This window comes from Balaenoptera musculus, chromosome 6 (genome assembly GCF_009873245.2).
Source record: "Balaenoptera musculus isolate JJ_BM4_2016_0621 chromosome 6, mBalMus1.pri.v3, whole genome shotgun sequence".
Classification (NCBI taxonomy): Eukaryota; Metazoa; Chordata; class Mammalia; order Artiodactyla; family Balaenopteridae; genus Balaenoptera; species Balaenoptera musculus.
In genome coordinates this window covers 9,433,459-9,446,873 of record NC_045790.1, presented here as the reverse complement: position 1 = coordinate 9,446,873, position 13,415 = coordinate 9,433,459, and the positions used below count along the sequence as shown (strand labels likewise).

At 41.9% G+C, this 13,415-nt stretch overlaps 1 protein-coding gene across 3 annotated transcripts in view; it reads right to left on the bottom strand.

Moving 5' to 3' along the window:
- The window catches only part of KIF13B (kinesin family member 13B), a 192,676-nt gene extending 180,170 nt beyond the window's left edge, over positions 1-12,506 (bottom strand). For all 3 annotated transcript variants that reach the window (XR_005020172.1, XM_036854067.1, XM_036854068.1), the window contains exon 1: positions 12,377-12,506. Coding sequence is in view for 2 of the 3 variants with exons in the window: in XM_036854067.1 (XP_036709962.1) it covers positions 12,377-12,431 (55 nt within the window). In the remaining variant the exon portion in view is untranslated. The remainder of the gene's footprint in view (positions 1-12,376) is intronic.
- Between the last annotated feature and the right edge of the window lie 909 nt (positions 12,507-13,415).

The window sequence follows — 13,415 nt, the reverse complement described above, 5'->3', positions numbered from 1 at the left end:
CAATAAAAAATAGCACTAAATACTCATTATTATAATAAGTAACACATGGACAACAGTTTATTCTCAGTGAAGCCTAAAATTATGAGATTGGGATTTAATTAGTACTATGTCTAAAAACCAATAAAAAACCAGAGTGATCTTAGAGTTAAGTAGTGCTATAAGTTTAGATCATGACCAGTCAAGCTTTATAGTACTCAGAACCATGAATTCTTTGATGTATTCATGAGTCCCTTAAAAAAGAGAGAGAGGGACTTCCCTGGTGGTGCAGTGGCTGGAAATCCACCTGCCAATACAGGGGACACAGGTTCTACCCCTAGTCCAGGAAGATGCCACATGTCGCAGAGCAACTAAGCCTGTGCACCACAACTACTGAGTCTGTGCTCTGGAGCCTGTGAGCCACAACTACTGAAGCCCACGTGCCTAGAGCCCGTGCTCCACAACAAAAGAAGCCACCACAATGAGAAGCCCGCGCACCACAACAAAGAGTAGCTCCCGCTAGCTACAACTAGAGAAAGCCCACGCACAGCAATGAAGACCCAACAAAGACCCAATGCAGCCAAAAATAAATAAATAAATAAATTTTAAACAAATAGAGAAAGAGAAAGAGAGAGAGAAAGAAAGAGAGAAAGAGAGGAAGAATGAAAGAAATGAGGAAGGAAAGAAAGTTAATTTAGTCCACTAACATTAAAGATCCCATATTATTTCCCAAACAGGATCTTTTTCTAGGTCAAGTTCCTCAAGATGAATAAAACATCAACAGCTGACAATTCAGCTTACTCAGCCAGCAAATTAGTCACCCTGTAAAAGTGAACAATAATTTGAAACAAGTCTTTCTTCGATGCATAAATCAGCTATGGCTCTTTCTTCAATGACATCATAGTCAAAGATAGGCGGGGCGTGGGAGACTCCCTTTATATAACTCATATTCCACCTGGGGAAATGCATCATTCTCAGTGTGGACAAAATAATTCTGAGTTGCCCATTCATTAACCTGCTTTTCTAATTCTCCAGAAAATTAACAGTAATTTTCAAACGAAATCTACTACTCAGAAATATAAATGAACCTCCCTTTACCTATGTCACATTCCTAAAAAGCTATAACTTACTGTTAAATTCATGAGGGTCCATTTTTAAAAGGAAGAGAGTAAATTATTTGTAAGATTCACATTTTAATTAAATTGCAAATTTTGCATGCTGTATATGGTTGGTTCTATTTTCAACTAAATTGTGTCATGTGCCTAATATTTTTACATGTCTATGCATGCTGATGATATTCATAACTCATATTTCATGTATGAAGCACTTGTTTTCCCAACTGGAATGTAGTATTCTTACTTGCAGAATAGAGAATAAGACTTATAGTTCTTTACTATACTTACAAGTTGCTTGGGACCCACTGACCCAAGGAAAAAGAAAATTATGTGATGCCACAGAGGTAAAAAGCAAATTAGTAGTTTGCTTTCTAGTAAGAGATATATAAAATATCCTAGTCACCTACTTTTATGTTTTTACCAGTGAACATGAAAATCTATTCAATAAACAAAAGATAAAATATAACTGAGTTCTAATACAGCTAAAGAAAAAACTGAGGAATGAAGGAAGATCCAAGACACGACGCCTGATGGGGGGAAGAAAGATTATAATACCAAAATAATTGAAATAATCTTATGTGGCCCAAAACATAAACTGTGTATTTTCAAGAAACCAATCAACTTCAGAGGGTTAGAAAGCAGGTATTTAAAAACTTATAAGGCAAAACCAGAATAGCCAAACCAATCTTGAAAAAGAAGAACAAAGTAGAAAGACTACACTCAACAATTTCAAACTTACTACAAAGCTACAGTAATCAAGACAGTGTGATACTAACCTAAGGACAGATGTATAAATCATTGGAATAGACTTGAGAATCCAGAAATATGCTGTCAACATTTATGGTCAACTAATTTTCAACAAGGGTGCCAAGACAATCCAATGGGGAAATATAGTCATTTCAACAAATGATGATGGGACAACTGGGTATTCACATGCAAAAAGACAAAACTGGACCTCTACCTCACACCACATTCAAAAATTAACTCCAAACAGATCAAAGTCCTAAATAAACGTAAGAGCTAAAACTATAAAACTCTTAGAAGAAAACATAGGCATTAAATCCACATGACCTTGGGTTAGGCAATGGTTTCTTAGATATCAAATCAAAAGCACAAGCAACAAAAGAAAAAAACATAAATTGGACCACATCAAAATGAAAAACTTTTGTGCTTCAAAGGACACCACTGAAAGAATGAAAAGGCAACCCACAAATTCAAGACAGTATCTGCAAATCATGTATCTGTTAAGGGACTGTTACTCAGAATATACAAAGAACTCTTAGAACTCAATAATAATAAAGACAACTCAATTTTAAAAATAAGAATAGGGTTTGAATAGATATCTCCGAAAAGATATGCAAATGGCTTAATTACATGAAAAGATGCTTAATTAACATCACTAGACATTGGGGACAAGCAAATCAAAAATCATAATGAGATACCACTTCACACCCACTAGGATGGCAATAATCTGGAAACTTCATACATTGTTGGTGGAAATGTAAAATGGTGCAATAACTTTGGAAAACAATTTAGCAGTTTCTCAAGTTAGAGTTACTATATGACCCAGCGATTCCACTTCCATGTATACACATACTCAAGAGAAATGAAAATATACAATAACTTATATATAAATGTTCATTATTCATTGATAGCTTAAAAATGGAAACAAGCCAAATGCCCATCAACTGATGAATGGGCATCAAAATGCAGCATATCCACATCACAGAATATTATTCAGCTTTAAAAAGGAATGAAGTATTGATTCGTGCTACAACATGGATAAATCCTGAACACACTATGCCAAGGGAAAGCAGATACAAAAGTCCATATGCTACATGATCCCATTTATAGTAAATGTCCAGAAAAGGCAGATCCACAGAGACAAGAAGTAGATTAGTGGCTGCCAGGGGCTGTGGGGAAAGGGGAGGGTGTGGGTGTGGATGGAGAGCGACTGCTAACGAGAGTCTCTCTCTCTTTGGGATGATAAAAATGTTCTGGAGTCCGATAGTGCTGATGGTTGCACAGCTCTGCAAACACACTAAAAGCCACTGAATTATAAACTTTTGATACATGAATTACATCTCAAAAACAGCTGAGAAGGAATGGTCCCACTGCCCTCAATGGATACAAATTATGGCCCAAGTCCTTCAACCACACTTCTAGACACTCACTACTTTGAAGATCCCAGCCAACCCAATTCTTCTTACTCTCAATTAATAACCTCACATTCTACCTCAGCTAGAAAATTAAGCACTCCAGGGCTTTCCCATTATATAATTATCCTCTTCCCTCTATACTTCAAAAATTTCCATCTCTAGGGACTTCCCTGGTGGGGCAGTGTTTAAGAATCCTCTTGCCAATGCAGGGGACACGGGTTCGATCCCTGGTCCGGGAAGGTCCTACATGCGGTGGGGGAACTAAGCCCACGCGCCAGAACTACTGAAGCCCACACACCTAGAGCCCGTGCTCTGCAACAAGAGAAGCCACCGCAATGAGAAGCCCGCGCACCGCAACAAAGAGTAGCCCCCGCTCCAGCAACTAGAGAAAGCCCGCGGGCAGCAACAAAGACCCAACGCAGCCAAAAATAAATTAATTAATTAATTTAAAAAAAATTTCCCTCTCTATTGGCTATTTCTATTTATAACAAGGCTCAAACATCTCCCAGACTTTGGGGGGAAAAAATGCCTGTTCCTAACTACACCTCTAGAGACCGCTCTTTACCTTTCCTTTCTATATGAAGCTTTTTTGTTTTAATTGAAGTAGAATTGATTTACAATGCTGTGTTAGTTTCAGGTGTACAGCAGTGATTCAGCTATATACATACACACACACATATATATTCTTTTTCAGATTCTTTTCCCTTACAGGTTATTACAAAATAGTGAGTATCGTTCCCTGTGCTATACAGTAGGTCCTTGTTAGTTATCCATTTTATTTATAGTAGTGTGTGTATGTTAATCTCAAACTCCTAATTTATCCCTCCCCCCTTCCCCTTTGGTAACCATATGCTTGTTCTCTATGTCTGTGGGTTTATTTCTGTTTTGTAAATAAGTTCATTTGCATCTTTTTTTTTAGACTCCGCGTATAAGCGATATCATATGATATCTGTCTTTCTCTGTCTGGCTTACTTCACTTAGTATGATAATCTCTAGGTCCATCCATGTTGCTGCAAGCGGCATTATTTCATTCTTTTTATGACTGAATAACACTTCTACATGGAGCTTCTTAGAAGAATGCTCACGTATACACACTGCTTCCATATAGACACACACACTGATTTCTCAGCCCACTACCAACATGCCAACACCAATTCATTCATTCAGTCAAAATTATTCTTCTGCCATTTTTTGCCCTGGGCCTCCACATTACTTTCACCAGCTTTTCCTTATGCCTCTCTTCTTGGCCTGTGACCTCGTCCTTCACGCATGCCTTAATTTGATGTCTTATCTTCTAAATATAATAACAACTCGCAAATCTACACGTATCTCTAGTCCCTTAGTTTCAGACTCCTGTACAACAGCTTTCTGCATCCATCCGCTTGGCTGCTCTTCAGAACCTAAAACTCAACCAGTCTGTTGCGTTTCCTCCAGGCATGCACTACATCTTAGCTGTAGGTGCAGTGCATGGCACGTGATAAGCACTGACTAAATATTGTTGAATGTCCAAGAATAGAGCCCATAATTTCCCACACCTCCACCCTAAAACCTGCTTCTCCCACGTTTCTGATCTCAGTTAATGATACCAGCACTCGTTCACTCAGTTATCTAAACCAGAAGCTTTGCAGTCTTCCTATATTTCCCAAATCTCAGTTGCTTTCATACCACCTTGACAAGTTCTTGCTGGGTGTGTCTAGACTGCAAGGCCAGAAATGCTCCTTAGCCCACCCACCTCTCAGGAATGTGTTTGCAGCCAGCAACCCTCAGGACAAACAGCAGGCTTGCTTACCACGTAAAAGCAACCGAGTCCCCCAGCTCAGCGCTCCTCAGATGCAACCCAACCCGCTGCTTGCACAGCATCCATCTGGACCCCTCCATGTCACCCCTGTGGGATCTGCAGGCAAAGGGAACCGCTCCTGCCACCTGCTGCGCCATAAATCCTCTGACCCAAAAGTCCTGTGTCCTCCTCCAGCACTCATGAAACAGAAACAAGCTAATGTATTAGCTTGTGAGCAAGATAAAGACACAGCTTAATTTATCTTCCTAAAGCATCACTGTTAAGTGCCACTGCTCTATTCAAAAACCTATACATTTGCGACAACACGGATGGACCTTGAGGGTGTTGTGCTAGGCGAAATAAATCAGACAAACACCACCATATGATTTCACTTATATGTGGAATATAAAAAAAAAAAGAACAAAACAAAACTTACAGACACAGCGGACAGACTGGTAGTTACAGAGCGGAGGGGGTTAGGGGTGGCGAATGGGTGAAGGGGGTTAATTGTTTGGTAACTGGACTTGTTATCATGGTGATCACTTTTTAGAGTTACCTTGTACACCTGAAACTAATATACTGCTCCATACCAATTTTACCTAAAAAAAAAAAAACTATAGCGACTGCACTCCTCCAACTCTGTCCGAGACCCTTCTGAATCTGCCTGTACCTCACCCCTCTTCACACCCCTCTGCTCCCCACAAACCTCTCGACTTCAGTGAGGCCACCTTCCATCACTCTTCTCATCCCCCACTACCTATATTCTTCCAGCTTTTCCAAGAAAGAAACAGAATTTCAGGGCTGGGGCTCTGAAGTTGAACTGCCCAGGTTCCAATCCCCAGTTTCTCCACTTGATAGTTATGTGATTTGGGGCAAGTGGCTAAGCTTGTCCAAGTTCCCATTTTCTCATCTGTAAAATGAGTTATAATATAAATTTTTCCTAGCATTTTTGTGAGGATTAACCTAAAATAATCTAGTTCAGTGCTTGCGACCATGTCGATGCACAGCAACCTCTCTTTAACTGTTAATTACACAGATACTGTCTCCTTCCTGCTGTCTGAATTTTTACAGCTAACTTCCTCACTGTTCTTGCTTAATTCCTACATCCATGTTTTGCTAAGTCCAACAACTCATCTTGTGAACCCCACCTGCCATGCCTTCCTGTCAATTGCCTTCAACCCATTCCTCATCATTCTCAAGCCCCACTCCCATTTCTTTAATTCATAAGGCACTGCCATCGTTGCTTTGTATACTATACTCATAACTGATTCACCTGTGTATCTCTTACTACCAACAAGACAGTGAGCTCTTTTGGTCAAAGGTCATGACTTACGCTTCTCATATATCCTGCACATCTTTGAAAATTACGCAAGCTCAGGAATGCAATGTCCCTCTAAAGATCATCATGTCCAATATAGTAGTAAAAGCACAGGTTTTAATGGCAAAACAGGTGAAATTCGGGCTCCAAAATACTGGTTTTGTAATTCTGGGAAAGTTACTTAACCTCTCTGAGAGTCTGTTAAAAAGAAATTCTATAACTACCTTTCAAAGTTTTGTTTGAAGAATAATGTATAAAAAGGAATGAACTCTGTAGCTCACAAACAGAAAGCTCTCAAAAAGCAGCTATTAATTTTTTCTTCAGTCAACACATGTTAAATTGAATAGGCGAATTCATTACTACCAGCTTTTAAAGATACCTACAGCTTCTGAGAGCTAAAGCCCAGGACCAATTAAGTCATGGATTTCGTGTCCCATACACCAGTTAGTTTCACACACTTCCCTAATGACTACACTGCTTCTCTCAACCAAGCTTTTTTAAGAATACGCTTTGTTGAACACAAGGGGAAGCTGATCAGCAAGCATAGAGATCAATAACGAACCCATTTCCCTCACTAAACAGCTCCATCCATCTGCTTAACCAGTATTTTTGCCAGTGGTTTCTTCCATCTTCAGAACTTAAGAAATGGAAAAGTTGACGTTAGTCATTGTTTTATGGGGGGGTGGTGGTGAAAGTAATGCCAATTCAAACAAGTTTTGATTTGATTTGATAAACTTGTACTTTCTTCTCCAAAAGCCTCTGGCCCTATATGTATAAATCCCATTTTTCAGTCACGGAGTTGACAGCAGAAACAAAAGAATGTTGTGATAGATGTGTGTCTCATCCTCCATGAGCATCTCGAGCAGATGCTAACAAAACAAGCATCTTCTGTTTCAGAAAATATGTCAGAAATTTCCATCCACAGTCATCCCTAACTCCAACACCAGTTATCTGAGAAGGCTTAAGAACCACCAGTGGGCTCAGGGTCAAAGACTCCTTCCTGTTTCAAACAGATTCTCCCACCCAACCCTGCACCTTGATTCCCAAGGATCACCTGTTTTCCTCACTGACGGCCAGGCTCTTCCAAGCTTCTTCCTACTTCCTCAGTTTCACCTGTCTTTTGATTCACGACTGCTCACTTGGTTTTCACTGGTCTCCTTACTCTTCCCATTCACATGGCTTCATTTCCACCACACACTTGTTTTCTAGCTATGCCCTGAATCAGTTACCTACCCAGGCTTTCAATCTTGCCCTGAGATCTGGCAATCTTTCTCATCATGCTTATGTCCAAGACCCACACGAAGTTCTCAAAAGCTAAACAGAGCACATGGACCAGCCACCCTGAAGCCAGACTTCTGGGCCCCCTGCAACTTCGCCTGACCTTCCTAATCTCATCCTTCTCCAGTCAACCTCACGGAACACTCCTCCCTGTGTTAGCACAGGCTAATCTCATCTCTGTGCCTAAACTTGCCTGGCTCATTCCTGTCCCCAAGCCTTTGCTCTCAGGCCATACTTCCTTCTCAAAGAACCAAATCCCCACCCTTCCTACCAGGCACCATAAGCTTCCTCCCTCCACAGAGAAAGAAGCCTCCCCTAATCACCAGGTTTCCAGGGATCCTTCACTCTAAATTCCTACATCTCCCTATCACTCACCTGGTACTTTTAATAACTAGCAATCTGCTGAAGGTGTTTACCTTTTAATCTTATCTTTTCATGTGACGGTCATTTCCTTATGAGCATAAACCATAAAGTGCACTTTTAAAAACTGAATACTATAATACTAGACAACACTAAGAGAAAGTTTTTAGGAAATAAAATTCCCCCAACAAGATCAGTCTCATTTTTTCATGTTTCTTTCTAGCCCTTGCCCATTCCTGTTTACGTTTTTAACATAGTAATAATCATAATAGTAGATTCAACCATATAGTTACACATACTGTTTTACATTCTGCTTTTTCTAACATAAAAAAGTCTTCCTCGTTAAATGGTTTTGATTTTCATTTTTAACGTCTATATCTTATCCACTGAGATACTAGACTGTGATTCACTTAAGCACTGACTTCTTTTCCTAGTTAGACATTACGTTATTCTTTGTGTCTTTCACTGTGTTGATTCTTCTCCTTGATTTTCACTGCATCAAGTACTGAAAACTGCAAAGCAAACCCTTGAGAAATACCTGTTAAAATAAATTTATTGTCCATGCTTCCTAACACCCGAAATAACCCATTTCACTGTTTTTTCTCTCTAATTTCTAATGTAATTTCTGGTTTCATCACCTTAGGCTAGGTAGACAGCAAAGATATTTCCCAAACACTTTTTATATAGATTTATTTATTTTGATAGTTAATCTCATACATATTTAAACACGGGAAGCCCCTTGAGGGAAGGCAATAAGATCCCACACTAAGATAAGGTAGACACCTGGCAGGCGTTCAATAAATATTAAATATTTTTTAAGCCATCTGAAGTTATAAAATATCGAATTCCTGAACAGGAGAGTGTCGCTGATCTAACTAGTGCCATCAATTATGCTTGTAAAACTTTAGGCTCATTTAATCATTTCACTGGTTAATAATGTATGAATGGGTGTTCCTTACAGTATACAGAACACCACCAAGTCACCTGGTGACCTGTACAGGTCTGAGAGATGACAAACAAACAGAACTGCAAATAGAACTCCCAGATCTCATGACAAAACAAGCTTAACCTCTTTTACTTTAGCTGTTTAAGTTCATACTTCAAATGAAGAAAAGCAAAAATAAAAGTTGTAGTATTAAAACTATGTAAAATTACATATGCATGTAAGTACGGAACTGGAATGAAAATAAGAAAATGAGTGTGAATTGTTAAGGTGGAAGAATGTCAGAGACATTTTCCTTTTTATTTTTTGTTTTCTTAGTATAATGTTAAAATGTATAACAAGAAAAATATTCCCGACAAAAGCATATTCATTAGTCATTACAATAGCAATTACAATTGCTATTACTGAAGTAGGGCCTAATGCTGAATGTTCAAATAACTAAGTTTCCCAAGCCCACATGTAATTTAGCAAAAGAGACTGAAACACTCTTAATTCCATGATAAATGTTAAATAATAAACCAATTATCTACCTTAACACCTAAGCACAGTCAGATACTGAATCACATGAAGAACTTAATAGTACACTAGAAGCTTCTTGCAAATTTCAGATTTTCCTCGACAAGTAGCTAATGTGATTCCAACTATCAGTCTTTAGAGTAAAACTACATCATCCCAGGAACCCATTCTCATCTCATTCTCATTTGTGAAGAGTGATTTCTGAGGTTGCTTCCTGCACTAACCTGCTAAGGGAGAAACAATTATGACTAAAAGTTTACTATTCATCAGAATTGTATACTATTACTTAATCCATTAATTTTCCCGGAAGTAATAATTGGTCACAGTAATAATTTTTTCAAAATTACCGTAAAGGGATATGACTTTGTGTTAGCCTTTTTAAGCAAACTCTACACAGCAGTGTAAAAATCACTGGCTTTAGAATTCCACTCCATTGTATTCCACAAGAACCTCTAGATTTATGTAAATGACTACTTTATGACAAAATAAAAATAGAACCACTTTTAATTATCTGTAGTAATCACTAAAAAAAAAAGTCCATGTGCATTCAGGAAATGTAAGGCTAGGTAAGAGACGGCACTAAATGAATCAGAAGGCAGTATACCACAAACAACGCGCTTCTACTTATAGGGTAATGGATCTATGCATAAACCTTAATTTTAAAATGAGTTCAGCCAAAGGGACAACTAACATCTTTTCCAAAGCTAAAAGTATTATTCTACGTACCCCTTGAACCTCTGATACTGACAATTATTACAATCTAGTCAATGACAATTTATAAGTAAAAAGGATAGTGCTTGCCCTGGAAAACTGAAACTCAAGGTCGGGGGAGGGGGAAGAGGAAAGAATTTTAATTATCCGAGATAGGTCTTTGGTGGTGGTGGGTTAGCTGCCTCTTTTTAGCACTGACATTTCCCAAGTTTTTCGTGAATAGGAAATTTTTTAAATGTGCCGAAATCACCCTTTCAGAATCAAATCCCAGCTAAGTTGTGTTTTCTGTTGGTTGGTGTTTTGTTTTGTTTTTCTTAAATCACTGTGATGGTAATAAAGTTGAAGTGAACTGAAATAAAGCTGCCTGAACACTCGAGGACCAGAAGCTTTCGGAAACTGTCAGAGTTCATCTAAGTTCTTTCATTTTGTCAGAGCAGGGAACTAATGAGGCAAAGGTTGAAGACCCAAAACGTGAACTCGTTGAGAACTTAAAGTAATTAAGTTCTTAGGGAAAATTCTTGTGTCATCTTGACAGCCTTAAGCCGAGCAGGGACAGGAGGAATCGCCAACTTAAAAAAAAAAAAAAAAAAACTTCCAAGAGGACAAACCTAGAAAGCATATGTCACCTGTTGATGTGTGTATCTCAATATATACCAAAGACAGCAAAGACAACTAGAAAGCAACTCAATTTCTACACAGACTTAAACAACACAACTACAGGGTTTCCCTGGTGCCGCAGTGGTTAAGAATCCGCCTGCCAAGGCAGGGGACACGGGTTCGAGCCCTGGTCCAGGAAGATCCCACATGCTGCGGAGCAACTAAGCCCGTGCGCCACAACTACTGAGCCTGCGCTCTAGAGTCCGCGAGCCACAACTACTGAGCCTGCGCTCTAGAGCCCGCGAGCCACAACTATGGAAGCCCACGTGCCTAGAGCCTGTGCTCCACAACAAGAGAAGCCACCGCAATGAGAAGCCCGCGCACGGCAACGAAGAGTAGCTCCCGCTCGCCGCAACTAGAGAAAGCCCGCTCGCGGCAACGAAGACCCAACGCAGCCAAAAATAAATATAATAAAATAAATAAATAAACAACTACAAACAAACAAGTTGCGAAAATGACTGAGAAAATGATTGTGGTACTTACACGAATGATTCGCATTAGTTAAGAGCCTTCTCAGCTGAAAAGTCATTTCCTGGGACTATAATGATCCCACTAGTATCACCTGGTATATATAGGAGGTGTTTCCAATATATCTCACTTAAAGTAACTTGCCCCGTCACGCTGCTAGTTAAGCATTAAAGCCAAGGCCCGGCCCACCTCCTCTGACTTGAGTCAGGTTTTCTCCATTACATTTGACTGTCTAAAGAGGATTTAAAATGTACTGTTTATCTGCTTTCTCTACCCTCCCTGCAGAATTGAGAGAATGTCTGAAAGATACAATTTCACAAGAATCTTGGCACCTAATCTATTTATTGTTGAGAGATGACGAATATGACTTCAAGCAAAAACAAAACTTTCTCAACAGTCAAGAAAAAGCGGGGGGTCGGGGGAGAGCAACTCCTCTACCCAAGTTCAATCAAAGGATTTACAAGTCTTCATGACAGTCCAGGTTAAAGGAATATAAAGTGAAAAGCCAAGAGGAAGGACTTTTGCACTAGACTGCTTTCTCACGAGTAACCCCAACTCCCTGCCCTTCTTCCTGCCACGGGCCACAGGAGTGCGGGGTCGGGGCGCCTGGGCCACCGACGTGGGGCCTGGGGGTCCCCGGCTGTCCCGGGCCAGGCCGGAGGGTGAGGACCCCAGGGCGGGGGCCGCGCTGACAGCTGGCGGGCCGAGAGCGGGGGCGCGGCGAGGCGCGGGACCAGGGGCCGGGTGGGGAAGGAGGAAGCGAGCCAGGGGCGCGGGCGCCCTCCTAGAAGGGCAAGGAGACAGGAGGGCAAAAGGGCGGCGGGGCGGGCGCGCCGGCGGAAGGGGCAGCGGGCCGGGACATGGGGCCCGCGGCGCCCCGGGACGCGGTGCGGGCCAGGGGAGGGGCGTCCCGAGCAGGCGGGGCGGGCACGGGAGACGAGGTTTCGGGGTGCGCGGGCCGCCCCCACCGCCCCCGCCCAGACACGGACTCCAGGGGCGGGACCGGCCGGACCCCACACGGCGGCCGCGGCCAAGGGAAGGGCGCGCCAGGCACCTGCCGCCTCCGCCGCGGCGGCCCCGGGCGCGCTCGGCTCTCACCTCTTCGGTTCATGGGCCGGATCCGGACGGCCACTTTCACTTTGGAGTCTCCCATCCTGCCGCCGCCGAGGCTCTCGCTCGGCTTCCGTCTGCCGCGGCCACCGGGCAACTCTTCGGAGCTGACCGGGCGGGAGGGGGCTACGGGCGAGAGGGGCGGGGCAGGGGCGGGGCCTGTGGAGGGGCGGGGCCGGCTCGGGACTCCCGGCGGCGCCCCCGCTGCATGACGGGACTTGTAGTCCCCGTAGGTGGTCGCGGGCAGGGCGGCAGAGGTCCGGCGCGCTTCCCTCTCTGGAGTTTGTAAATACCCCTCTGTTTCTACACAATTCTTACTTACCCTTGCAGTTAGTACTGAGACGTAAGCTGTCGATGAGCTGATATCTCACCTGAAGACAAACAGTTGAATAGATGGCACTGGACACCTTGCGACCTCTTTCATACTCATTTCCTGCCAATCTTAGTGTTTGATCTCTGGCTCAAATTATTTCCTCTGCCTGGATTGCCCTCCCGGCCATGTTTGCTGAAATCAGCCTTCAAGACAAGTCAAAATTCACCTCTTCTGGAGGTCTTCATAAATCCACAGGTTACCCTATACCAACCCACCCCCTACCCCCCTTCTAGTCAAGACCTTGGGCCCTGGCATCAATCTGGGTTCAAACGCGCCCTTAGCACTTTCTAACTGTGACCAAGGCAAGTGATTTGACCACTCTATGCTTGTCTTTTCATATGTAAATGAAATGCCTACTTTATGGGATTGTTGTGAGGTCCAGTGAGTTAATGTAGGTAAAGCTCTTAAAACTCCCAGGCACACAAGTGCGCAATAAAAGTCATTATTTTTGCTCTGTTATAGCATTTATGCTGCAACTATTTATGTCTCTCCTATTTTGTATTTTTAAAACCATATCTTATACGTGTAGCCTAGCCTGTAGTAGAGATCCAGTAAACATTTATTGCATGAATGAATCAATGACTCAGTGAAGCCACACTAAAATGTGCTTTTTGTTAAGCCCTAGCAGAAGTGCTAATTGGTGGCCTGTGGGCA